This window comes from Phytophthora cinnamomi (assembly GCF_018691715.1).
Source record: "Phytophthora cinnamomi strain GKB4 chromosome Unknown Contig57, whole genome shotgun sequence".
Taxonomy (NCBI): domain Eukaryota; phylum Oomycota; class Peronosporomycetes; order Peronosporales; family Peronosporaceae; genus Phytophthora; species Phytophthora cinnamomi.
Genome location: NW_027150990.1, coordinates 392152 through 419245, shown reverse-complemented (window position 1 = coordinate 419245; position 27094 = coordinate 392152). Strand labels below are relative to the sequence as shown.

The following is a 27094-nucleotide window of genomic DNA, read 5'->3' as shown; positions in this document are numbered from 1 at the left end:
GAACAAACCAAACCAAAATTACCAATGAACCAGGTTCGAAACGGTTTCGTGGTTTGGTTCGAAGTGGTTTGAACCGAGCGAGACGCTGCAAACCAAAGCAAACCACGAGAATGTGGTTGGCTAAAAACCTCGATTTGAAACTGTTCACGATGCGGCTCTTATCGAGAAGTGCCGCGCTGCATAGCCGAAAGGCCGAGCGTCGTTGAAGGCTGGAGTCGCTGTCAAAGACGAAAGCTGTATCAGGGTGAGATGCTCACCGCCTTCGGGAATGCAAATCCTGCTATCCACGAGGTGCAAGCGAATGAGCCAACCTTGCTACCGATACCAGCCGCAGATTCAAATTCTTCGGGTATGCCGCTTGCTTGGGCGCGGCCTTTGAAGAGACCCCGCCGGGAGTACAGAGTCATACTGACCAATCAGGCAGTAGGAAAAGCAAACCATCGGCTGCAGCTGAAGCTCAACGCCAAACCACGAAACTCCAAACCTCAGGAATGGTTCAAGAGTGATGGTCTGGTAACGTTCAAACCAAAGTAACGGCGAAAACTGGTTCAAAGGTCGTGAAATATAACTTCGAACCAATAGTTTGCACTTTGGTTGGTTTGGTTTGTTCTAGGCGTGGGATTAGCTTCGAAAGCTATTATCGAAGTGGAACCGCCGCAGAAACAAACCGAAAAAAGGAATTTTAGGTTCCCGTGACGTATGTGCAGGCTGGTCTGGACAGCCACCACTTCGCGCAAAACGCCGTCAATAGAATGATAAAGACTCCCTCGTAGCGGCTACTTGGTCATGTCCGCTGCCACGGTGACTGGAGCCATGCGACTCACTCCCAGTAATTGAGACCAATGGGCCCGAATTTTAATTTGAAACTTCCACTCAACATTTTATGTGAGAACAGGTGAACAGCCCTAACGGATAATTTATCCGTAGGGAGTGGACAGATTAATCACTGTACAACGAAACGTAACCTCAGTCGCGCGCAGGCAAAGCAGACACCACCTACAGCAAATGTTAAAGCTAAGGAGTATTTTCATACTTTTACGCTATGATGTGTGCTACTACAGCAGTAAGTAGTGAATACTACTACACACAAAAAACGCCCCATCCATCTATCGCTTCTACATCTGTTTAATTGTTTCGAAATGAATGATCTACCACTAGAGGTGGTAGATCATTCGTTTCGAAGCAATTAAACATCCATCGTACATCACGTCCTTCCTTCGCTTGCAGCAAACAAACGTGATTCCAGCAATCGAGTCCTGAGCGAGCTCCCTGCCAGCGTAGCCGACGAAGCCGCCAAGCTGGTAGCCAGGCTCAGCAACATCCTTGCCTTACGGTTAGGATCAGGCACGGGGGTTCCTCCAACGATTGAGTTGTCCAGGCTGGTGGTGAAATTGACGAAGAAGACGCGCGTGTAGCTGCCATGCTTGTCCCAGTGAACCTCCACACTGATCACGTGCTCGCCGGTATTTAGGGTGCGGGTGTTCATGCTGCCATCACGACCGCCGTGACAGAACCGGTCACTGAAGCTCTCGAGACCCCAGACTTCAAGACCAACGCCATCCACGCGATCGCCACTGCAAACCGTGATGGACGTGACGACTTGACCCGCGAACGACCACCCCTCGTCAGAGTACTTGTTGTCGTGGGGGCCGCCGTAGGTTCCAGTAAGGTAAACACCTTCTGTGTGGTCGGCAGCGCCAGTTGCGACCAGGGCCGCCATCGTGAGAGCCTGCAGGATAAACTTCATCTTTGTAACTTGTTTGAGCGTGTCTTGGGTAGGAAAAAAAAAACGATAATGGACAGAACTTGCGGGGTCAGCGGTGCTTTTCTGGTGAAAAGATGGTTTGACATGGCGATCCCTGAATCGCCAAGACAACGTGCAAACCGGTCGTCAGCTGGTATCAAGGGCCGGAGAGGATTACTCAAGTTTATTCGGTAAAATTACTGTTGGTGCTGCTTATGTTCAGCTGGGATGTAAAATGGGATAGACATGTTGCCTTTTATTTCTGCAAATAATTTGTACAAAGTATTTTGCGAATATACAGCGAGCATACAATACGAAGGTCCACAAGGGTTGCCGGACTTAACTAGCTAGTGAACTTTGCGTTGGAACATTCGAGCCTCATCACTTACTTTGTACTATTACATTTATAGTAGTACACATATTACAAGACCATGGCATAAACTAGAGCGAGAATGACAGGTTTGGGACTCCCAGAATAGATCTGTGTGGCGAAGGGTACATGTAGATCCCCTCGCACAGATTTAGATTGGATTGCGCGACAGTTGCACCATCCCTTCTCTGCACGTCTATTCCTTGGTCTGGGATTTATTCCGGCACAAATTGCTACAGTAGTACTGTGCCACTGACATGATGTCAGTGACATCCCATACCACATCATGGACTTGCCCGTAAAAAGTACAGTACCGTAATATCAGATAGCATCAAATAGCGTACCGTAAACCACGGGTTCACCGCAACGCACGGCCTCAATGCAACACGTAGAAACTGTCAATTTTTCGGCAAAAACGGTGCAGAGACCAGATATATGGGGGTGACACATCGTCTTTAGGAAAAGGCTAAACATTACTTCAAACCCGCAAATTATGCGATGACTGATCACGTTTACTTTTTACGAATAAAATCTGGATAATCAATAACCTGCCCTGAAAAACACATGTCCGTAAATGTTTTTTTATGAGGCCCTTGTTCAAGTGCCAGCACGCGTTCTGAGCTATTCGCAACATTCAATTTGATTGGCTCAACGAAACCGGTACACCATACCATTTTGGCTGGTTAGCGCCAGTGTTCAGAACACCAAAATTTGCCGTGCCAGTCGTAGCACATTTGTGGCAGAGTGCTATGGACGACGAAACCGCAGCACTCATTGCTGTGGTGACTGCCGCATGTGCGAGCGCCGCCATGATTGCCGCAGTAGACAAGCGCAGCATGCGCGCTCCGCTGTCAGGAACTTCAACATTTCGGTTCGAGGAAGCCATGAACGCAACAAGTACAAACTGGTCTCATAAGAAGCTAAGGATGGATAATGTGTCCTTCATTCGCATTTACAAGGTTCTACGTGATGCTTGGTCCCACAAATCCGCGGCAAACAGCCGTACAAAACTGATTAAGAGGGTAGTGTTGACAATTCTTTACTTCGCACAAGGATGTACAATGGACGCTGCCGCATCGATGCTTGGAATCTCGACACCGCGGGCTGTGGTGTATATCAACGACACATTAGACGTGTTGAACGAATTAGCTTCTCGCTACGTTGTTATGGGACTGCCGAGCGAGATACCTGAAATCGAGAAGGGGTTCGAGGCGATTGCAGGGTTTCCCGACTTTATTGGAGCGGTCGACGGAACGCTGGTGAGAATCCCACGGCCCCGCGACTTTGAGGGCTGGTACTGCAGGAAAAAAAATCCTGCAGTCAATGTGCAAGCCATTGTGGACCATCGCGGTTACTTTCGGTCAATATCAATTCGAACGGGGTCTAATAATGATCAGTCGATGTGGAGTCGTTCCGGTGTGAGAAAGCGTGACGATCTATCATATGCATTGTTTTAATATCAAACAATACTATTCGCAGGGATTTCACATATTGAACTGTGGCGAAGCGGCTCCGCGAAATTTGCAGATCGCGGGGTTCCTCTTGCACACGCCGCCCGAACTGCCGACAAACGGAGGGGGTACTCCGATCTTCCGTGAAGTTGCTGATCCTCACCTTGTGTACCCGTCGGTGGGCTGGATCGCTCTTGAGGTGATCTCGCTCGTGGTCGAGTCTTGGACTGTCTGGCGGACAGCGGGAACTTGTGGCAGCAGCGGAGGTACTTCTACGCGCTGTGCTGGTGTAGGGTGGAGTGGTTGATCTTGGGTTGCCTGGATCGAGACTCATAGGCCGATGTTGATCTTGGCCCGGGGTTGTCTTGTGGTCGGTGTGTGACCTTGTCTTCCCCTTTCCTTGCTTGCCGCTTCCTCTAGCCGTGGGTTGAAACGAGGGTTGACGGACGCTGGGCCAAGCTATCCTGGCGTCCGGGGTGATTCGATCTTGGAGGCGTCGCTGACTTGACGGAACGTCGGGTGGGCCAAAGTATATCCCGTGCCCGGTAGCGCGAAGGCGAAGACCACTTGTGATGAAGAAGGAAAAATCAACTCTGTTTAATGTGTTACCGTGTCCTAGTACTGGTCCTGCTTGTTCTCCTACACCACTAATCCTGGCGCGCTACTACTGGCTCCCTGGACCTCGCTAACTCTCTCTATGGCGTTTGCGTCATCAGTGGGACTGAGATTCGGTGTCTATCTTCAAGATCAGCGTCATCCCTGTCGAGATCGATATCGTCGATCCTGATCAAATATGCCAGGTATTGGCTTCCGGCTTCCGTGGCACATTTCTTGTGACCTTGACACTCTTCTGAGGTATTACATCCCTTGCCCTTGATCGATGGGTTGATATCGTGGTATAATTCAACTCTCCGCTCCACCCCAGAACTCCATGTAATAATCTTCTACTTGCATCACGTAGATTCACACCTTTCCCCTACGACCTACGATCTACAGTGGATAATCGCTGCGTTTTCTTCTCCAGCAACCGTTGCAGCAGCTGAAGTTGCAGTTCCAGGAAACGGCGAGTTTCTTGCTGCTGGGCTTGAAAAGCGCGGGTTTGATGCTCCATCGCTGCGGCAAGAGTTCGAAAGTTCTCATCGCTTGCAAGGCGACTGCCCATAGCCGTAGCAATAGCCGTCACATCCGTTTCCATCGCATGAGCTAGCTTTGCAACAGGTGCAACCTTTCCATGAGCTCTCGCGTTGTCGGTGGTGTCGCTACTCTCCTCTGAGCTCTTCTCGTCCAAGCTTTCCGCTCCCATGTCGTCGTTCGTGTCCGCGAGGACATCACCGCTTAACCCTTCTTTAGATGAAAAAGCATCACTGAGAATAGCCCAAAGCTGATCGTCAACCTCTTTTAATGCGGACGGATTGTTGCCTGTCCTCTTCATTTCGCGTTTCTCCTTCTGGTAGAGGCACTTCAGCTTCCTGTACTTCTGAGAAACCTGTATAAAAACAAAGTTCATAATCGATTAGCTTAGATTAAATAATTAGTACACTCTCAGCATTCCGTTACCTGGTGTTGCGTTATGACCACTCCCAATGTCTGCGAGAAAACGCTGGCGAAGAACTGCCATGCCAAGGCTGTCTTGATCTTTGTATCGGCCGAGTCGATTCGGTTCTTAACTTCGGCATTCTTAAAACGAAGTCGCAGAAGCTCTGCAATTATTGCATTGCTCCATTTCATTCTCTTGCCTGCTTTTCCTTTGCCCTTCACGGGGCGCGCCTTTGCTTGGCTCTTTCCTCCAGCATGACCCTCCTGCGGTGCCATCTTCATGGACACAGAGTCTAATGACTTCACCCCCTTCTTCTTAAGTGTCGTGCTTTCGTTCTCGATAGTGCCAATCTCCTCACCGACAACAGAGGTCGGCACCTTTTCTTCGATAGGCTCACTGTTAGTAGCTTGTCCGTGCACTGTAGTTCCTATATGTACAGCGCATACACATGTAAGAACGTACAAGACAGACAACTCGGCCGGAGAGCTCGTCGATAGCTGCATTTTACCGTGGTGGACCGTACCTGTCGTTGCCGAATTGATATTGCTCGAGCGCAGCGTGCTGGTCTCCACAGTGGCTGAGAAAGTTTTGTGTGGTAGCTCAGCTTCGCCGTAATAGTTCACATTATGGAGCAAATGCTGAGCTTCCATCAGCTCTGCGGGAGTGAAGGAGATCGTGTGCAGCGAGCTCCCCGGCGCGTAGTTTGCGCTGCTCATCGATAAACGGAATGACAGAAAATGGAGTCGCCTGTTTGCAGACCAGTGGTTATAGCGCCGACTATCTGACTGACTGGTACTCACTTGGACAAGGCAAGGCATTACAAGCTCGCTAGTCTAGCACGAGACGCGACGCCCCAGCAAACCTACCCGCCGTGTGACCAAGAACACGTGCTGACACTTGAACAAGGACCCAAAGGGGCTATCGGCGGGGGTCCTCCCGTTTTATGGCCTCCAATGCAGACAGACTCGTGCCAAGCTGGGGAAAGCGCAGGCACGCACGACCAACCGTATTTCGGAGCTAATTATGTACCTCTCTACATAATATTTAGTTGTAGCGTATGTAACATTAGAGTAAGAGTTGTGGGGTACTCCTTCCAAGCCTTTCATTCACGAAAATGAATAAATCCGAGTTCGTCGACCTCGTGAGCAGCGAGCAGTCCAGCGACGAGGAGCCTGCGAGCATCGGTATGCATGAGGAAGGCCGCGCTCCTGCTTCCACAGTGGTAAATTATCCTACTGGGGCTGTGCTGTCGTAGATGGATACTATCTAGTCTAACGCAAAGGGGGTGGTCACCTACGAGGTTTCTATCTCTTCAATCCTGAAGTTCTCTGTGAGAAACACACGCTCTCTCATCGCGACTACTTCCTACCGCTACACTTCAGCCTGCATGTCGTGCCAGTGTGGAGCCACCACAGTCTAGAGCAGAGCCACCTACAGGTGCAATAGGTGATCTCATGGGTGGGAGTGATGAGGAAGCCGACATAACCGGAGAGCACCTGGCAACCCAAGTAAAATTAGAAATGGCATCTTCCGCGGAAGACGTCCACTAACTATGGTGGCCATGAAGAGGAGCAGAAACAGATGAAAAGGTATGAATCGCGGTATTCGATGCATCAGGGGCCTAAATCTATACAGTCGAATTGGTAATTTTCATGCCACACCGTGATAGAAGGTAAGCGTAGCAAAATATAGTTAACGACAACATGAGAAACAAACCACGTCCGACTTGCCTCCAAAACAGCAATATTAAAGCTGAGGGGCTAATTACTGTACTGTTGATATGCTCCAGCGCACATCACGGTACTTTCTGTAGTACCGTAACTTGTACGGTATTACCGTCATGCAGGGTACGGTACTGTTAACCTGGTTACGGTACTTTAGGCAGTACCGTAAATCCTCAGCAGGTACTGTACATAGTACCGTGAAAGATTGAGCGTACCGTGAGACACAACGGTCTACCGAACTGGATCATTCTGTACCGTTGACTAGTTTTTATCAATAGATTTGTATACTGCTTCGCTTTCTCATTTCCGAATTCGCCGCGAAGAGGGACGGTCGCTTCTGGATATTCTGCAGGCTCCGTGGTGACGCTAGGACAAAGGAATACGTTTGGTGGCGGAAGGACATGGCGCGTGGTAAGCGCCAACAAAACGATGAAACCTTTTTACGCAGCCGAAGTGACAGGAACTGGCAGCAACCTCGCCAAGGGTTGGTTTCAGGATCCAAGGCGGGAAACGCTGCAGGAGAGGAAGGCGGTTTTTCCCGATAGCGTGGAGGCAGTTAGGAAACGACTGCGAGCAGCAGTGCGAGCAGGCAGCTCTCGCTCTTTTTTTCGTCAGTTCGAGCTCAACCCGCCACTCCGCACCCTAAATTTCACAATGCATGTTTGCCCCACTGACGTAGTGCTGATTGTTGGAAAAACGGAATCGTAGGCGAAGCTGGAGAAGAAGAGGAACCTGCTGATGAAGTGGAATTGCTAGAGCTTTGTCGACGACTAACTGGTTGAGATGTGCGGTCCATCTTCCTTACCGTACTCACGCTGGGTACGTATAGCGCATTAGCAATGCTAGAATGGCAAACGGGTAGGTTAGCGATGCAAGCAGCAAATGCGTTGCACGTCAGACACTGAGGAGCTATCGAAGCTCGCCATGACAGGTCAGCTGCGTCATCTCCTTCATCAGGGCATTTGTAAAGACAAGCTTAGCGGCAGACGAGAAACCCGTAGCAATACTACACAGATACTGTGTTAATACGTAAGTGTTATCTGTGTTGAAGCTAATAATGGACATGAGGCAGCGCCAACACAACTGAGAATACTTGCATCAATGCAAGGAGCGAGTGAGCATATTTGATCCATTCGTGATGCACAATTAGAGCAAACCGTAGCTAAATGTTGGTGATGGGGGTAACAATACGTCTCGTGATCCTTAAAACGCAATATCAAGCATGAGGAACTCGAAAATCTACTCTAACACCGGTTTAACACCGGTCTACAAGTCCGTGGGCAGTTTCTCCGCGTCCTTGCCGCGCACAATATTTCTGTTGACAATAAATCCTGTTCTCTTGGAGTTCACACGGTGCGCCCCTAGCCTACTGTGAATCCAATGAATCCAATAGCTGCACTTCCGCCAGTACTTGCATTGCCATCCGCCCGCAGACACATCCATAAGCCTACCTCCAGGAGGCTGACCCATGTACCCCATCCTCGTGTAATTCGTTCCCACCTGAGCCGTAACAGTAAGGTATTCCACAGTACGTTATCCACCCTCCGCATCAACTTCATTTTAATTTGCTGTTCAGTGACCTCCGTTTAGATGGAACCAACACCGTGGTATACACACTATTCATACGTTGGGCGATGATACAGAACGCGACTAGATGAAACTTGCGAGCGCAATCAGAAATGTCTATTACCAATACAGGGTGGCCGGCTTGAGCAAGCTTGAAAGTAGCGTCAATGTGGAAAATAAAGGTTTCTAGGTCGCGATCCGACGCCTGAGCAATTTCCGAGTAGTGATCCCCACAACAAATGGCTCCTCGTCCGAGCCATCTCCAACAACAAGTAGATCATCCGGGGTCTTGCCATACGTAAATGAAATTGATATCGAGTCGTCTGCGTCTGCATTGTAGGCCGTACCACGTACGATGTCTTGAATATTTTCGAGCTCGTCATTGCAACCAAGTTGCGCCTTTGAAAAGAAGTTGACAAAATTTTGGACTGTGCGTAAACCAGGAACCTTGTCGCCTGGTAAACCAAACTTAGCCCGAATCGCGTTCCGAATCCGGACTGGCTTCATACGTTGTGCTGTGAGCTCCTGGCAAAACAGTTTCTGCCGGCGAGTTAATCCGGCCTTGCGAGGAGATCCCACCTTCGAAAAATGGTCACCTGTACGCGTCAAAGAGCAGGTGAGCACTTTTCCCCACCACCCACAGCTCGGTTGATTGGATGCATCCTTGCACGCTCTTGACTTGCACTGAAGGAGCTGGTACTTCATTGTGTGCATGGTAGGATCCGAGCATATTGAACATGCGCTAGTGTCGGTCTTGGTAACCCGCGCAGACCGTCTCGCGTCAAGTACCGCATTTCCGTCGGCTTCGGGGAGAGCGACGCTATATATCTCCAATCGATCTTCTTCGGCATGCGGTCCACAAATGAGTGGGGACGGTGGGCGGAGGTTCACGAGAATGACTGCCATTTGTCGAGGTGTTTCAACTGGCTGGTTCGCCGAAAGCCAGCGTGGCACGCCTTTTTCTGTGTTTGTGTGGAGGTACCCACTTTTGTGTGTTTGTCGATAAAGCAATGTGAAATTCTGTATTTTGATAGGTTTTCAAGTGGTTGTCCTTTTTACGCCGTAAAACCTCAGAATTTGCCAACAAATTATACAGGACAGAAACTTTTTGCGAGCGTTGCAATGAACCAGTGGTTTACTATACCCTTCCCGAATTGAATACATCCTCTCAAATCTGATGGAAATTATTGAGTATACAAAGTTATTGTACCATTTGTAAACCTCAACTAGCTTCAGCAAAGGACAAATCGTAGGTTCTGACTTGATTTCAGGATATTTTGCATATTTTTAGTATTTTGTCCTAAATTCGAAAAATCATGAGTTTGTCCTTAATTGTTGCTTATTAGGGGCGACAATCTCCATTAAACGGCTTATAAAGCCGTACCTGATGATATTGTGAGTCGCTCTGCAACAGCACCAGGGCTTTCTCCGTGGTTTGAGGAGTCGCCACGACGTCTATGCTCACTCGCGACAAGAACTCCGACGGTGAAGACTCCGCGGACGAACTACTCGAAAATCTGAACGAAGTTATCTTTTAGCTCTGAAGTCTCCATTTGAGTTTTTATAATATACCCTCTCCTATTTGTGTACCTTTCTTGAAATTATCAGCGTTCAATTCAATAGTATGAGGCACACAATTCGGCGTTATCCGTTACATATGCTGAACTGTCGTACTGTTGAACATTTGTACATGTTAGGTGGACCGTCATTTTTTTTTGTGGGAAATGATTGTATAAGAACTGTATAAAGATGTTTGCTCCTTTCCCTACAACTTCCTCCGATGTGGAATGCGGTTGTGTCAGCGGGAGCGGAGGATGATAATTACTCGGGAAATGGTAAACTACACTACTTCTACCTCTACTGTCGCTTCTACTTCTGGCGCTTGGTAAAGCTTTCACTTCATGCTGTTTGAGAATTTTTACTTCAAATCAACCGGTCGTATTTTGTGAAGTACAACCATAAGTTAAGGTTAGGTCCCCGGACTCCAAATTCAAGGCGATTCGATGAATATGGTGTCTACCAAATAACCTATACCATCATGACATTTACAGTACAAGGTCAGAAGAGTCCAGTACTGGGTCTCTTACAATTGAGGTTTTACTTCAGTATCTTGATAAAATGAGCATATGAGTGTATTTCTGTTGTCGTTCGTGGCGTGTCTCTAGCAGCAGATCGCGCTCAAGAACTGTCACGGTTGTAACGGACCAGCGAGGAACTGCGAGCGGGAAGGCGTCCGTTTTGGAAGATGAACAGTCACAAGCAGTGAGAACCCCCTCGAACCTCAAAAATATATCACTTCGTTAGTTTCCTCCAAGCCACAAGAACCTCCCCAGTCTCCTATCCCCGGATAGCGCAAGTTCGAAGTCCGCTTCTCTCCAACACTTCGCTTCCTCGCCTAAAAGTGACCGTGAATATAAACATCTACGAGGGATCGTCCTATCCGGAGTAGGTGCCACGATATTTGCAACATTGTAGAGTTTCACGAGTGAGAGGATAGGATAGGTGGAATGGAGCAGATGCGCGCTGAAATACAAACTCAACACGAGGAACTCACTGACCTTCATGCTACTGTTTCTGCTATACAAGTTGGGAGTAACGAAACTGGAGTGAATGTAGCCAACGACTCCGAGCTGTACCCCGAGTGGGACGTACTGGGCCGGATGCCTGCAAACACCCCAACTTACTCGGTGGATGAGCTCGTGATTCGGCTCTCCAAGATTTTGAAACAGAATGAGACTCCAACAATCGGCGGAGCAGATAATGAAGACATTGAGGTCTCTGTCCTCCACATGATTTCCTGGTATGGTGCACTTGGTTTATTTTCGAGCAACCCCAAGTTGATTTTCGTGTGGGGCAGCTCGTGATGAATCACACAAAAGGTGATGCAAACGTCTGGCTATTGCAAGAGTACTCTGGTGAGTGGCGCTGGAGTCTCATTGTGAAGAAAATGCGCTTTCTCATAAAGTCGCGTGAAGAAGATCGAGTGGCTCGTTCGTTTGACTGCACTCAAGGATCACGCACGCTGGACAAGTACATCGAAGAATTTTTGCGCCTAGCTAGAACTGAAGAAGTCTAAGTAAAATTTAAGTTGATACTTTTCGAAAAAGGTCTGCATCCTCAAGAGCTGCAGAACTTCCTTCAAACGAAGCAGTACACCACGCTGGAAGAGCTGGTGGAAGCCGCGCGGACAATGAACCCTCGGGCGCCACCAGCGGATTCAAATAATTAGCGGGTGCAAAGTAGTCTGGACCTGGAGCTCAAGAAAGCGCCAAGAGTCGAAGTAAAGATGCGCCCAACAAGTTCGATAAGATGCCAGAAGCCTCGCCGTGCGCTGCGTTTCACTGCACAGAGGAAGGTCATACCAGGTATACATGCTGGCAAATGCATCCGGAACTTCAGCCAAAGTGGCTCAAGAACAAGATCAATGCAGCCACAACATCGTCTACACCGGTCCGCCATGGCGGAAATGATCAGCTGCTAAAGAAGATGGCTGCGCTACAAGCTGATATGGCGAAGATCAAGGCTGATTCAAACTAGGTGGTTCTGGGGATGACATCCCAGGGCCAGCTATTGCCAACGCAACGGCGGAGTCGAGAGTCTTTGACCCCGGGAAGAAGGATATTTAGATGTACTCTCGTGAGAACGCGACTCTGTCCACGCCCACGAAGAACTACTTAATCAATGAAGTCGACTGCGCTAGAGGCAAGCGTAAAGTACAAGGTCGTGCCTTCTTTGATGAGGGAGCATACTTTTGCTATGCCTCAGAGGGGTTATGCGGCGGAATCAGTGGGATAACGCTGTTGTTGATTTAGGCATCTTCGCTGTGACATACGCGAACGAAAAAACGGAGCAAGTTCCTAACTGCATCGTCACGATGACTATCTACGTGGACAACATGGGACCTTTCACCTTCGCTTCAACGTTTGTTTTATCACAAACGACTGTGATCTAATGCTAGGTGTGCCTTGGAAGAGAACGACGCTACCTATGATTGACTGGAAGACGGATCAAGTTTACAGTAGAGAGCAGTACCGCCAAAAGATCGAGCGGCTAGTGCACGATGTGCGACAAAGCAAGGAACTAGCTGCACCAGTCCCGTCAGTAAGTGTGTCTGCAGTACCTGAACTACCAGCTGAGAGGAGTGCTTATTATCGTGGTCGTTGGGATTCACCAAGCACATTTCGCTGAAGGCAGCAAGGAAACTGTTAAAGAAGCGCGACGTGGAGTTCATGGTGATGATGCCACCCTAGACGATTAATGCACTTTATGTTGAGTCTCTAATAGAAGATGGCTGCACGGCGACCGCAGCTGTAGCAGCCGGAGCGGCAAACTCTGCTACATCGGACAATAAAAAGGCAAGAGTCTACTGATCTTGCGAGTTTTTCGGATAATCTTGGTTATTCGCTTCTAGCGGAGTTACTGGAAATATTTCGTGCTGAACTACCTATCGGTACTCCCAACCGTGGCGAGCATGAGATGGAGATCAAAGAAGGAACGGGTGCTATCTACCGACCACAGTGGAGACTCCGTCCAGAGCAGGAAGCCGCACTGCGAGAGTGAGTGAAGGCGATACTGCAAACAGGGCCCATCCGCCCAAGCAAGTCGCCTCACGCAGCTCCGATCTTCTGCATTAAAACGCCTGTCGGCTGGAAAGTGGTCCACGTTAACGCGCCATTAACGAGCACACAATTAGGCAATCCTCACCCATGTGCAATATTTGATCGCATGCGGCTTGCATTTTGGTTCAGCTGTTTCGATCTCTTATCAGGATATTACCAGCTTCGGATGCGCGAGAAATAGATCCTACACATATCCTTTCAAATTCCTGCCGGCTTGTACGAGTACATTGCAATCTCGATGGGTCTCAGCAATGCACCTGCCACTTTCAATCGGATTGTGTAGGCGATATTTGTTGACCTTCGCGACTTCGTTGCTACTTACTTTGATGATATTTACGTTTTTACCCAGGGAAAGGATGTGGAGTCACATTTCGCAGCGGTGCGAAAGGTCTTCGAGCGCTGTCGGGAGAAAAAAACTTTATCTGATACTAGCCAAATGAACGCTTTGTGCCGCTGAAATTCCGTGATAAGGAGATTTTGTGGGTAGAGAAGGCGTTATAATTGATCTCGACAAGGTTTGAGTTATTAAGGACTGGCCTCGCCCGAAGACAGTGCGAGAACTCCAGTCATTCTTAGGGATGACGGTGTACGTACAACGTTTCTGCCGTTCCTACTCTGAGGTTAGTGCACCACTATTTGAATTGATGAAGAAGAAGCAGAAGCAAAAATCGTCACTAGAGTGGACCGACGAGCACGTTCAGGCTTTTGAGTCGCTGAAGGAGGGGATGAGCAACACACCCGTATTGGCGCTTCCGAATTTTTAGATGTCATTTTGCATGAGAACAGATGCCTCGCGATACGCAGTAGGTGGAGTTCTTTTTCAGCACGACGAGAACGGTCAAGAGCAGCCAGTAGCCTTTTGTGGTCGGAAGAGAGTCTGTAGAACTAAACTACCCGACGCATGATCAAGAAATGATTGCCATTGTTCATTGTTTGCAGATTTAGAGCGTTTATCTGCTCGATGGGGGATGTCTGGTCGAGACCGACCATCACGCGCTAGAACATGTGCTGAAGCAGCAAAATATTAATCGGCGACTGTGTCTTTGGTACGATCTGCTTGCGAAGTTTAATTTGCGATTTAGGTACATGTCCGGCTCAACCAATACAGTAGCTGACGCCATGAGCAGGCGACCGGACTTCGAAATCGAATTTTTTGCAGCAGAAGCAGCGACAGATGTGTGCGGCTCGGCGCCTACAACCGAAATCATTTTCAGAAATGATCCGAGTGGCTCAGCGAAAAGCAGAATACAACAAGACAGCACTGCCACCACAACCAAAAAGGGCGCTCAGTTCGTTTTCGTGGAGGAGGAGAACCTCATTCGATGGGTATCGGGTGTGGACACCCAGGCTTCGAGAAAACACTCATAGCAGCTCAACAAAACTTTTATGGGACTCACACGCACCACAGAATTCGTGAGTATGTAGCCACCTGTGAGTCGTGCCAGCAAAATAAATCTCGTGCAGGGAACGCACCGGGACTCCTACGCCCGCTGGAGATCCCAACCGGTCGCTGGACATTCATTGACATGGATTTTATTACGGATCTTCACTGAAACTACGAGCGGATACGACACAATTTTAGTCATTGCGGACAGGTTAACTAAGCGAGCACATTTTATCGAGACCGTCTCGACAATTTCAATCGAGGAGCTCGCGGAAATGTTTGTCAAGGAGTACGTTCGTCATCATGGGTTGCCGTCGGAAGGTGTCTCCGACTGTGAATCAAAATTCAAATCAAAATGCTGGTCATCGTGTGCACCAATTCTAGGTACCAAGCTGAGCCACGGCACACTGTCAACGCACCGGCGGACAGGTCGAAAGGATCAATGATATCCTCTCAGGGTACCTACGCCGAGCTGCAACTTCCTACTGAACAGCTAGCTTCTGCATCGAAATTCCTGGCTCGAACGGAATCTATCTTACAAAATTTACAGGCTCAATTACGGTCGAGTGCAGAGCGGATGAAGCTCCAGTGCGACAAAGGCCGACGCGATCAGAAGTTTGAGGTGGGCGACATGGTTCTCATCTCTACCAAGGATTTTAATCCGAAAACGGTAGGAGCAGTGCAACGCAAGTTTGCCGCCAAGTGGATAGGTCCCTACGAAGTGCTTCGCGATTTGCACGATGGAGCCAGCTATGAATTAAATCTCCCGGACGAGCTACGAATCCACCCAGTTTTCCACACAATGGTGTTGATACGACTCGTGAAGGACACTACAGGGTGCTCACGCGACTCAACAATCCCGACAGTACGGCTCAAGGATGGATCGGAAGCCCATTCTATCGAAGCAATCATCGATCACCGGATAAAACGGGACGGGACGGAGCAGTACAAATGCAAATGGGTCGGAAAGTCAGATAATATCACCTGGGAGCCGACCACAAATTTATTTTCGGTGCCCGACTTAATTCGCGAGAACCATCGCCGACCTAAGGGGTACCAACTCGAGTGTCCCAGCGACTACAAGATCAAAAGCAGCATCACTATTGCGAAATTCACAGCTGGTAAGGAGGCAGACGTTCTCCTGAAGGCGGTCGTGTCACGCTTGTAATGGACCAGCGAGGAACGGCAAGCGAGGAGGCGTCCGTTCTGGAAGATGGACAGTCACAAGCAGTGAGAACCCCCTATAACCTCAAAAATATACCACTTCGTTAGTTTCCTCCATGCCGCAAGAACCTCCCCAGTCTCCTATCCCCGAGTAGCGCGAGTTCGAAGTCGCTTCTCTCCAACACTTCGCTTCCTCGCCTAAAAGTGACCGTGAATATCAACTCTACGAGGGATGGTCCTATCCGGAGTAGGTGCCACCATATTTGCAACAAGAACACACACGCATAACGTATTATAGGACATGCAACAGTGTTGTACCTCTATAATTAACAGTTCGTAAGGGCTGTGTCGAACTCACAAATAGATAAAGTCACTATGCAACTATGATACGACTGTTGTGCACATTCATTCCAACGGTTGATGGCTGAGTTGGTAAATTATATGGCTTTCAGTTTACGTTGTATCATTTCCTCGATTTCGTCACTAAAGTGCCATGTCGGAGACCTCCTTGTTTTGTGCTGCGACTAGGCAGCCACGAACTGTGTACCAAAGGCAAAATAACACTATTTGTAATGTTCACAATCGCTTCGTGTCACGATGGTAATACGAAGATAGTCAACAAACAAATGATGTCGCACGTGTACTCGTCACGTCTTCAGCAGCAGAAGTAAATCCAGTCTAGTTGCTCGTGACGTACTCGACGTGGTACAGTGCTTTGCGCTAGCGCCATGGGCTGCACTGCTCGCAGACGAAGTTGAGCGAAATGACGAGTTTGGCGCGGTGGACAAAAACGCAGAGATTGCTACAACTACGCGTGCTTGGCACGACTTGTACTCAGTCGCACCACACTACACAACACCCTCGCAGAAGTTGCTTTTTTAAAAGGAAGAGGTGGGGAAGGACAAGAAGTCGTAGGAGGTGGAAGAGGATGGCAAGGGGAGGAGAGGTGAAAAAAAAGTTTAGATTGTGAGTAGTTGACTTATGCAGCTCACAGAAGTGAACATGCTTATGTCAAAAGGAAATAGAGGTGTACAGCCGATAACACGCTAGTGTGGTGCGAGGTTCTGCCGTATCGGCATGCTTTATTACTACCAAGGTGGATACTTAAAAGAATATCTAACGCGCGCTGACGCGTAGGAGATCAACGTGAACGGCTTGAGCAGGACCAGGTAAATCTTGAAATAAAGGCTTTTGGCGCAAAACACAGAGCGCCTGCGCGCGAACGTCAGCAGCTTCCTTTTGCAACGGGGCTACACGCGCGAGTGGCTACAAGCCACTTGTGAATTTAACAGATAAAATATCTGTTAAAAGTTTTACATACCTCCTCACCTTGGTGTAAATCACACAATTGAATACGTCACCACAATGAGTGGTCCACACATACCCAAAAATTCTATTGGTAGAAAGCTGCACCTTTCTACCAATTAGAGATGTGCATATTGGCGGGGCTCCCGCTGTCAACCCCTTTCACAGATGATAAACAGTTTTACCAGATTTAGGAGGAAGACCAATTTAGAGACGATACAGTTCCCATTCTACCCTAATCTATTCAGTTCGGTGTCTTTATTTAGATTAAATTTGAGTTGAGGACTCAAGTATATTTTATTCTAATTCAAACTAAACTACCGGTTCCTCATACGCGTAGCGCAACGTGTAAGCTTAAGTAGTGAACCAACGTTGGCCCAGTACACCCTTGAAGACCAAAAATTTAAAATTCTTTGCAACACAGGGGTTTCCTTTGATCATATAGTGGAGGTAAGTTTTTTGTTATTTAGTTGCGACTTGAGGGCTGGTTAACCATAATCAACGTGTAATCAACCAGTCAAGTTTCATCAACTGGTTTGATAACCTTTTTTAATCTTCACCCCTAGCGATAAAACGGTTTCATATGTGTTTTGGAAGGCGCACCATGGTTTACAGTTAAACAGAGCCTGCGTTGCAAATTTATTTCGATCCAAAAACTAAATTTCGCACTCAAATGCTCGCCCATTGGCTGGAATATTCTCTTTATATCTCATGGAAGAAAATGACCTCCACACCACTGCAAACGTTCAATATGCTGCGCATGAAGCTGACCACGAAGCAGTCCACGATGCGCCTTGACAGGCGCGTGCTCTGAGAGCTTCAGACGGAGTACGACTACCTGGTGATTGGTGCCGGCAGCGGGGTTGTGGCCAGCGCGCGTCGGGCTGCCAGCTACCCGGTAACGCGCGTGGCGATGGTGGAACAGGTGCGGCTGGGTGGCACCTGCGTCAATGTCGGCTGCGTGCCCAAGAAACTGATGTTCATTGCCACGGATATGAGCCACAAGCTCCCTGCACCACGACTTCCTGTACTACGGATTCGAGGACGAGAAGACAGGGGCCCGATTGGGCAGCGGACGTACTTCGACTGCAGAAGCTCTAGGCTCCACGCGACGACTTCGTTCTACGTCTCAATGAAATTTACGAAAGGTAAGGGGCTACGCCAACGTGTTGTAGAGGTTGATTAGGCTACATATGGAAGGTGTGGGGCTAAAGGTGACGCTATTTGACTTAATTGCAGGAATTTGGTGGATCTAATCCGCGGCTCGGCCAAATTCAACTAGAACGGAAATGTGGAGGTCTAACCTAAGAATGTAATGATTGCGGTGGTGATCCCTGACATCCCAGGTGCGTGGTTACGTGAGAAGTTGATGATTTAGAGGGGCAGGCGACTAACAGAAATGGTGCCTGGTCAGACAATGCGCTGTGCATCGACTCAGACGGGTTGTTTGAGCTGGAGACGCTGCCAAAAAGGTCGTAGTCGTGGGTGCTGGATATATTGCAGTCGAGTTTGCGGGAGTGCAGGCTCGGCACAAGTGCGGCAACGACGAGACCAAGGTGTACACGAGCCGCTTTATGACGGAAACCGAGGTCCACTGAGGCGAGTACCAATAGCTATTTGCGCATCGTGTACATCAAGTTCACCACTACCGCCAACAACACTATGTAGGGACGACTCCCGAGGGCTACCAGCTGGGCGGTTTCGTTGGCACCATCGGTAAGGACATCAACTCGGAGGGAGCCATTTGGACGAAAATCAACACGGAAGGCGATGATCCAGCTACTACTAATTGCAGCGACTCCGGATTCGTTTAATACTACTCTAGTCGCTAGGCTACTCCGGCTGGGCCGCGCTACGGAAATGGAAGGCAGTAGTGGGCATCTCTGTCTGTGGCTATCGATCTTCTCAAACCCTTTTTGTTTTGGAGGTGGCCCGAAGTGCTCAGTGCAAGTGTTAGTTTCCAATTTCTGGCGTTCTAAGGGCACAGTGGTGAGTCTGTACTGTTATTACATTTCATTTTATTTGTTTGATTGCGGTTTTAACGGCTAGCGGTTCCCAAAGTCGCGCTAAGCACGGCTCGCCGACGGGTATACCCGCGACAGCAGCCCGTACTGTTATTACTTTCAAGTGGGTATCCGGCGTTTGTAAGAGCCCCTTCTTGCCTGACAAGATCCTGTTACTGGAATGTGCTTGTATTATAATATATTATATAACGCATGCAAAAAGTTCGTATAAACAACCGCACCTAACGCATACCCTGCAGGGAATGGAATTGGTAAGGTTAGTGGTGGATTCAATGAGACCGGTGGGTCTAGCTCCAAGTGTAAGGGCTACGGCGAGGGTGGCGGGGGGGGGGGTTGCGGTATAGAGTAATACTAGATGCCGTGTCTTTTCTAATCCTGTACCGAACTTCATTAAAAGAATGCGTTTGACAACATTTAAGCTGCACTCATCTTTGGCCGGTTTTTATTTTCCTGCTCCCAGAAATTTCCGGATATTTGATTGGCTTAACGATTGGGGGCTAGGTTTAGTTTGGAACGCATATTCTCCCGCTCCCAAGTTTTTTCGCGTGGTCGGTGGGGGACTCACTATAACTTCTTCATTTATTCACAAGGGGACTTCAAACGTGCATCCCGACGTTCTCCTGTAGAATCTCTACTCGAGGATGCACTTCTTTCATTCTACTTCGTTGTAGTTAGGTATAGAGAATGAGACGTTCGGGATATGGATATCGATACCAAAACCAAGTTTGACCTCTCAGGTGTACCGTTTCAGTTTCTCCTAGGAGCTGAGAGCGGGAAAATAAGTAACGTTTAAAAACGCACTTATTTTTCACTGTACCGCATTATTCATGTTAAAACCTGGTGAAGGGAAACACCATCACGGTTGGCAAAACAGCCAAATTCTACGTCAACAGTCTGACTCGTGATGCACCTCCGCGATCCCGCACACATCGCCCGCTGCCAACCGCTTAAATTAAATCTAGTTTCGTACAGCGATTCAGGCGCGGCGTTAAAATCGGGTTTTCGGTACGGAGCAACACCTCGCTTGACAATCTATTTGCCGATATGATCTTGCTACTTTACGAGAAGAATTGGATTTGGGTTTGTTGCGGTTATGGCCACTACGCCCGAGGCGGGCTGCGCTGCAACCTCGCCTACGGAACCTGCGGACAAAAGCCGAGGCCCCGCGGTAGCTACCAATACACAACCCACAGCAGCCCCGTGAACCGGGACTGGGGGTCCTAATATACATCGAGTTCGAGTACGATGTACCCTATTCCTCAGTGTTGTCGTCCCGCTGTCATGGGTTTCTTGCAGCTTCGTGTGGTGTGTTCACTGTGCCTGGTTCTTGCTTGTCATTCTTCACACCTCCCTTGGTATCCACGCATTCCCACTCATCCTTGTCTTGGGTCGAGTTCACGTTGCTGGTGTTGAAAACACCCACCCAGGAGTTCTTGATCCTCGGCGCTTGAGCCGTGCAGAGCCACTATCGGGTCGCATCTTCTCGTCGTCTTGCCACGGGTGGCATGGCACTACTCGTCGGATGGAATTTCTTGCTCCTTGGTGCTTCGACCGTTGCGGAGCCACCATCGGCGGTACTCTCTTCTCTTCTACTCGTCGACTTGCTGCGGGTGGCGGGGCAGTGCTCGTCGGGTGGACTTTCGCGTTCGGGGCAGGTCTCCTAGAGAGACGAGCTTGAATGGCTCACCGTTCTTGAACCCTTTTTTCTTGGCACTTGCCTTGCGGCTGTTTTCTTGTTCGGAGCGAGCCAGCCTGGTTCACGTCGGATGGAGATGTTGTCGGATCGCTGACACAGCGTACTCCCCACAACTTGCCTACGTAGCGGTCCTTGGGCTGTGCCGGCCGCTCTCGATGTAGTAGCCATGGTCGATGCGCTGCGTCCGATTGCATGTGTCCCCGTCCGTTGAGTTCGTGGGTCGCTTGCATAGAGTTGATCCGATGAGGAATCTTTCTGCGTTGGAGGGTTGCCCGCTTCATGCTACCCCTCCCGGACAACCGCCAACCGGGACTAGCTCTCATACAGCAGTGTGCACTACGGCTCCAAAACGGTTGTCCCTACTTAACGAGAAGAAGTATCGACATTAAGCTATACAGCACCGGTTTGTCGCGATCAACAAGCATGTTAGTGAGCGAGAACGACAATCATGAACTATCTAAATTGTCAATAAAACCTTTATCCGTAATCTAGGCCTCGGTTATCTCTCCGTTCCGGTTTCCTGCAGTTTCACCCATTATAGTTTGACTTCTCCTGCAGCATAAGCATATCACATCAACGGCTAGTCCGTTGATGTGATATACAAGGAGCCGCGACATCGTTCCAAACAGTTTTGTTGTGGAGTTTTCCAGGCAGACCACTTGGCCATTTTTCTGTTAAGTAAAATCCCGTATAACGAAAAATTGCGTCAAACTCGCCAACTGCGGTTATTTTGCTAAGCATTCTTTCTCTGAAGTACGGTAATTTAGCGTGCCTTCGTCTCGTTCCGAGGAAATGGGCCCTCAGTTTCGCCGAGTGAGGCTACAACAGTATTTCTTGCACCAAAAGGAAATAGACCAACACAGTGTGTATTTCTCACTCGACAGTCTGGGCGTATCGAGTTTGGCAGCTCCGTATACACAAAAGTAAGACCAACCTACCGTCAGTTGTCCGTTTTGCTCGCTTATTTCATGCTTATCTCCTCGTATAACAGCCCATGCACTCCAGCGCACGGACGTGATTCGAGCAAATGTGTTCTGAGCCTGTTTACTGCACGGCGTCAATCTTGGTCCAAAGAGCGGCCACAGAGTCGAGCTCCCTGCCAGCGTAGCCGATGAAGCCGCCAAGCTGGTAGCCAGTATCAGCAACATCCTTTGCCTTAAGGTGAGTGTCCGAATCAGGCACGGGGGTTCCTCCAACGATTGAGTTGTTCAGGCTGGTGGTGAAGTTGACGAAGAAGACACGCGTGCGGCTGTGCTGTTCGTCCCAGTGCACCTCCATACTGATCACGTGCTCGCCGGCAGCTAGAGTGCGGGTGTTCATGTCGCCATGACGGCCGCCGTGATACAACTGGTCCCTGAGACCGTCGACCTCAAGACCAACGCCATCCACGCGATCGCCACTGCAAACCGTGACGGACTTGACGACTTGACCCGCCTTCACAAGCATCGCGTCAGAGTACTCGTCGCCGTGGGGGCCGCCGTGGGTTTCAGTCAGGTAAACACCTTCTGGGAGCTCGGCAGCTCCAGTTGCGACCAGGGCCGCCATCGTGAGAGCCTGCAGGATAAATTTCATCTTCGTAGCTTGTTTGAGCTTGTCTTGAATAGGAGGGAAAATCGATAATGAGTGGAAATCTACAAGGTTAGCTCCCCCCCCCCCCCTCGCCCGCTGACCTAGCGGTGCTTTCTTGTCGAAACAAAGCCATCCAATCGGGGGTCGGGGATGGCAAAGACAACAATGGCATCCGGCATTGATAAACAGGCGGGACTTACGGTATTCAGTCAGTTCAACTGAACCGTCCAAGGCCAAGGCCAACCAGCATTAGGATACAAGATAGGATTGGCGGATTGGAATTTTGACTCGTTCATCTGTGTATGATACATTATAGTGGAGGGTGTAGATTACCGATTCTTTGAGTCTAACGTTTATACAGTAGTCATATGGAGTCCCCGACGGAGAATAAATACGGTGTGCGTTTGTGGCACCGCTAGGGATACGTAGGGATACGGAGTCTCCGTATCGCCGCCGGTGCCATGCACCTTACAACCAAGCATTATCTACCAGTAGTTAATTTACGTATTTTCCTCCGTTCCTTATCGGTGCCACAAACGCACACCGTGTTTTTTTACAGACAGCATTTACTGAATTGGTAACTGACACCACGTGATAGCTGGACGGTGTGGGCAGTAATGGCAACGACACCACGCAAGCATCCCATGAGCTGAGCAGGAGCACTGCTTGCGGGAGCGAGCACATGCAGCAAAACCGTGCGAGCACGTCGGGATTTGAGCTCTCCCTATGAGTTTGATTCGACAGGGGATCCCCCGCTCGAAAAACAGTAAAGTAGAGACCAGAGTGCCGCACAATCGACGCGCACAAGAGCAACCTTGTTATACCGGATTTCTTTTGCTATAACAGCACGTTTATAGATATGACGATTACCTATTTATTATGCATCTCCGGAACGGGTGTGGTGTCTGCAGGGCAGTCGAAGACACGCTGGGGGAGACGGTAAGCACAGCGCTTGCTGCACTGATGGAAGCAGGGAGGGGGGGGGGAGAAGTCGAGGGACCGGCCAGCGCCATCGATTTCGCTGCTTTCTGCCGTTAATTGGAAGCGTGTGACGGTATCGTTTTGCGCCTGTTATAAACGAGTGTAGAAGAGCAGGATGCATAAAACGAAAATTTCAAATGATACTTAACTCCGTTATAAATTGAAAGCTCTATTTGACCCTTCTTAGATAGCGTACTTTACAGGATCAAAACATTTTAAACATGTAGGCTCCAGGGAGTTTAGCGGTAGTGTACTGCCGAAAATAAATAACAGAGCGAGTAGACACGATTTATGCCTAGTGTGCTAACCAGTGAAGCCGCAGCTACTGTAATCTAAGTTGTCGTTAGCTAGTCATCAAGTTTGCCGTTATGGCGCACTGAATTTCTGGCTGGGTCATCAGGTTTACGTTATGCGGTTTGATTTCGTTATATGCAAAATTAGTAGTAGCAGTCATCACGCTTGTCGTTACTAATATTGACTGCCACCAGTTGTGCTGGATCTGCTACCGTATTTGTCGGATCGAGTGAGACAAAAAATATTTGCTTGAAACCTAGTAAAAAATAAACCCTTACAAGTTTTTTTTTTGTTCGGCTGCGATTCTGCGCCAATTGCAATCCTCCCGCACAACAACGCGACCACATACAGGTGCAACTACATGCGAATTACGCTGTGCAAAATTACTGGGGAACATTTTTTGTAGGGACCTGTATCGTGATTGGCACATGGATAATTGAGAGTGTGCGAATGAGGCTTGGTAGTCGAGTGAGTAGTTGGAAGGAAACCCGAAAGTGAGCTCGATTTAGGTTACTGTCTTTGCCAGCTAGTATCCCTACTGTATGCAATGTTCCCTAGTAGGTGAGTCTTGTAAATGTGGTCCAAACGATCTGGTCTGCGGTCCAGACGAAGTTGCCAGCCGTGGGACTGGTCCACCTAGTCACCGCTGCGGCTCAAAACGGTTGACTCAACACATGCAAATCATAGGCACCCAAATTGAAGTTGTCGTCCAATCACATTCCAGTATCAGAAATAATCCAGCCAATCAGGTTGCGAGATATCCCCATCTTCAACCACAGACCCCCGGTGACACGTGCCAGCACGCGCCAGCCGTTAGCCTCGCGGTAGGGGTCCAGCCGATCAGACAGCGAAGTGCAACCTCAACATGGATCACGATTTTGATGGCAACGCCAGCGAGCGACGTGTGCTGCTATCGCACATTATTAGTAGGGCGTCGGAAATTGTGGGTAGTGACACCATCATCAGCGGCTTTAGAAAGGCAAACCATATTCCGGTGGGCCCTCGCTACGTGAACGGTAGATTCAAGACGCACTTGCTACCACCTGCCGCTGGGACCAATCAAAAATCGGGCGGAGGGGTTCCCGAGTAACTTCGTAATACATATTTTGTTCTGCATCCATTATTTTATAGAAGTTTTATGCGCGCATGGGATGGTGTATCGCCCCTATGTTGCTGATGTATCACTTGACGCGTATGACTCACTTGATTCGACAAATACGGTAGCTTGGATAGGCTGGAGATTTTCTCCACTACACTTCCCCCCCCCTACAAACCTGGCCTTGCTAGAGAGAGTACTGTATGTGCCTACAGTGCCTACAAATGTACGAAGAACAACAAAATTGTTCCCATTACACCGCAAAAGCGACACAAACACTGCATAAGCACTGGGCGCCACCTCCCAAGCCCAATAACATCCTCGAAGTGAATCCGAGTCAACACGTAGACTTTAAGCTCACCACAACAACTTCTTTGAATCGATCTCCCCCCCCACACACTACCTGTGCAAACGTCCACAAACTCCGACCTCCCCGCCACCCCAATCGAGCTCATAATGAATTCCCGCCGCCCTCGCCACTCCTAACAGCTCGTCGCAGCCATTCCACAGGCCGATGCCACAGATATTCTGGGAGATTTCAAGAAGTACCACACTGAGAAAAGCGCTTGGGGCAGTGCCACGTTTGCATGGTACCGCCACCTTGCGTCATGCATGTTCAGCGCGTGCGCTGTGTGTGCAAAGGCATGCAAGAATGTAGCTCTCGTTAAAGAGCGTCCGACGTGCCAGCTCTAAAGCCTAGTTCCAATCGAAGCGGCCTACAACCACTTAACGCCTGCTCGTTCCCTCCGTCGCCCTTCGTTGACGCCCGCTACGAAGGCAGTGAGGGAATGCGCGGTCCAAGGCCTGAAGCCGAAGCGGATCTGGAACGCACTTCTGCAGCGTTTCCGCCTCCCTGAGGCGACAGCCCCAACACTGTCAAGCCGTTTGAAATGACAGCTACATATGATGCACGGCTTGTGGGTATAGTCAAAGCTATGACAAGCGATGGTCTTCTTTCACTGCATTCTACTACTCGTAGCAGTATCTCCTTCATTCTGAATAACCCAGACAGAGAAGTATCAAGCGATATTGTTCGAGTAGCGGGTTGCCCCTCACCTCGCATCTACGACGACCTCCAAAAACGAACAGTTGAGGATCTCCCAGTTTGCGCCCAGTTGAACAAGCTAACTGCAAGCATGGAGACACTTGGAATGCCGTCATTTGGTTGGGGAGGTGTGTGTGTGGTAGATATGGAGACGATAACGTGTCCTTGCCGATTTTAGACGAAGTTCGCGTGGTGTATTCATTCGCTGTACATAGAGGAGCAACGGATGTTCTCGGTAGGTCGACACTAGTCAATCGCTGTAACGGGGTTATACACGCGCTCCCGCTTAGCGCATTTACAGCTCCACATCCGTCAGCATACAATCGCCCACTGCCCTCGGCATCGTGCCGACCGTGCTTTCAGTAACACGCAGCGGTGTCTCGCCCTCCGGGCTCTCACCGCTCAGCGGAATTCGTGCCACTCCACGTACAGTGACCGAGCCACGCTCGAGATACTCCTTCTCGACACGCGCAGTGTCCATCAACTCGGAAACTTCGAAATCTAGCACATGGACTGCCTCGTTGCCGTGCTCGCGTCAAAAGCGCTTCTCCTTCCTAGCAGAGGTGGGTTCATGACTCACCAAAGCTCCACCAGGAGAGAAGCGCGTAGCGCCTAACGTCTTCGACCTCCAGTCGATCCATGGCTCGTGGCGTTCCAGCCGCGCCATGCCAAGGATGAGATCGTATCTCGAATCCAGGTTCAAGACCAGACAGCGTTCCACGCTATCGAAGTCCAAAAGCTTCACGCCCAGGTCCACAGGGACCTGGGCACCGTGACACGAGTGCCCGTCGCGAGACGAATAATGGCGATGTCACCAACACACGTTGCCAGCGACTCAGCATACAGCTGACTTCCTTCCATCGTGGAGCGCCGGGCGTAATTACCCGGCGCCCCCGAATCGATCAAAAGCGTCCATGGCTTCTGAAAGCCCCTCACAGTCGTCTGGACGACTAGCAATGTAACGGGGTTACCCGCACAAGTGGCTTGTAGCCACCTGTGATTTTAACAGATAGGCTATCTGTTAAAAGTTTTAGATACTTCCTCACCTTGGTGTAAGTCACACTAATGGATACATTGAAGTGGGCCACCACAATGAGTGGTCCACACCTACCCAAAGATCCTATTGGTAGAAAGCAGCATCTTTCTACCAATTAGAGACGTGCATATTGGCGGGGCTCTGACAGCCAGCCGCTGTCAACCCCTTTCATAGACGATAAACAGTTTGAACAGATCAATTTACAAACAATACTGTTCTCATTTTACCTTAAACTAGCTACTTGGAGTCTTTATTTGATTTATATTATACTTGTGTACTCAAGTATAATTAACTCAAGTTATTACTAAGTACTTACGCTTCCTCATACACGTAGCGCGACGTGTAAGCAAAAGTAGTGAGTCAAGTTAGACCCACTACACCTGGTAGCACTTTGTAGTCCGTCCAACGACCGACTACTTGACGTTCGTACGAGGTGTACGAACGCGGAGCCGAGAATCACATGAGCACGGAGGTGCCGATGGAGAGCTC

At 49.3% G+C, this 27094-nt stretch overlaps 4 protein-coding genes across 4 annotated transcripts; 1 reads left to right on the top strand and 3 right to left on the bottom strand.

Moving 5' to 3' along the window:
- Window positions 1-1204: 1204 nt before the first annotated feature.
- IUM83_19057 (uncharacterized protein) lies at window positions 1205-1747 on the bottom strand (the record flags this gene model as incomplete). Its single annotated transcript, XM_067944086.1, has 1 exon — window positions 1205-1747. One exon carries the CDS (start codon window positions 1745-1747, stop codon window positions 1205-1207), a length of 543 nt encoding a protein of 180 aa, XP_067787840.1.
- A 2794-nt stretch (window positions 1748-4541) lies between these two features.
- On the bottom strand, window positions 4542-5818 carry IUM83_19056 (uncharacterized protein; the record flags this gene model as incomplete). The annotated part of the gene is made up of 3 exons (XM_067944085.1): window positions 4542-5051; window positions 5123-5529; window positions 5626-5818. 3 exons carry the CDS (start codon window positions 5816-5818, stop codon window positions 4542-4544), a joined length of 1110 nt encoding a protein of 369 aa, XP_067787841.1.
- An 11959-nt stretch (window positions 5819-17777) lies between these two features.
- Window positions 17778-18120, top strand: IUM83_19055 (glutathione-disulfide reductase; the record flags this gene model as incomplete). The annotated part of the gene is made up of 2 exons (XM_067944084.1): window positions 17778-18012; window positions 18104-18120. 2 exons carry the CDS (start codon window positions 17778-17780, stop codon window positions 18118-18120), a joined length of 252 nt encoding a protein of 83 aa, XP_067787842.1.
- Window positions 18121-21628: 3508 nt separating this feature from the next.
- Window positions 21629-22156, bottom strand: IUM83_19054 (uncharacterized protein; the record flags this gene model as incomplete). Its single annotated transcript, XM_067944083.1, has 1 exon — window positions 21629-22156. One exon carries the CDS (start codon window positions 22154-22156, stop codon window positions 21629-21631), a length of 528 nt encoding a protein of 175 aa, XP_067787843.1.
- Window positions 22157-27094: the final 4938 nt, after the last annotated feature.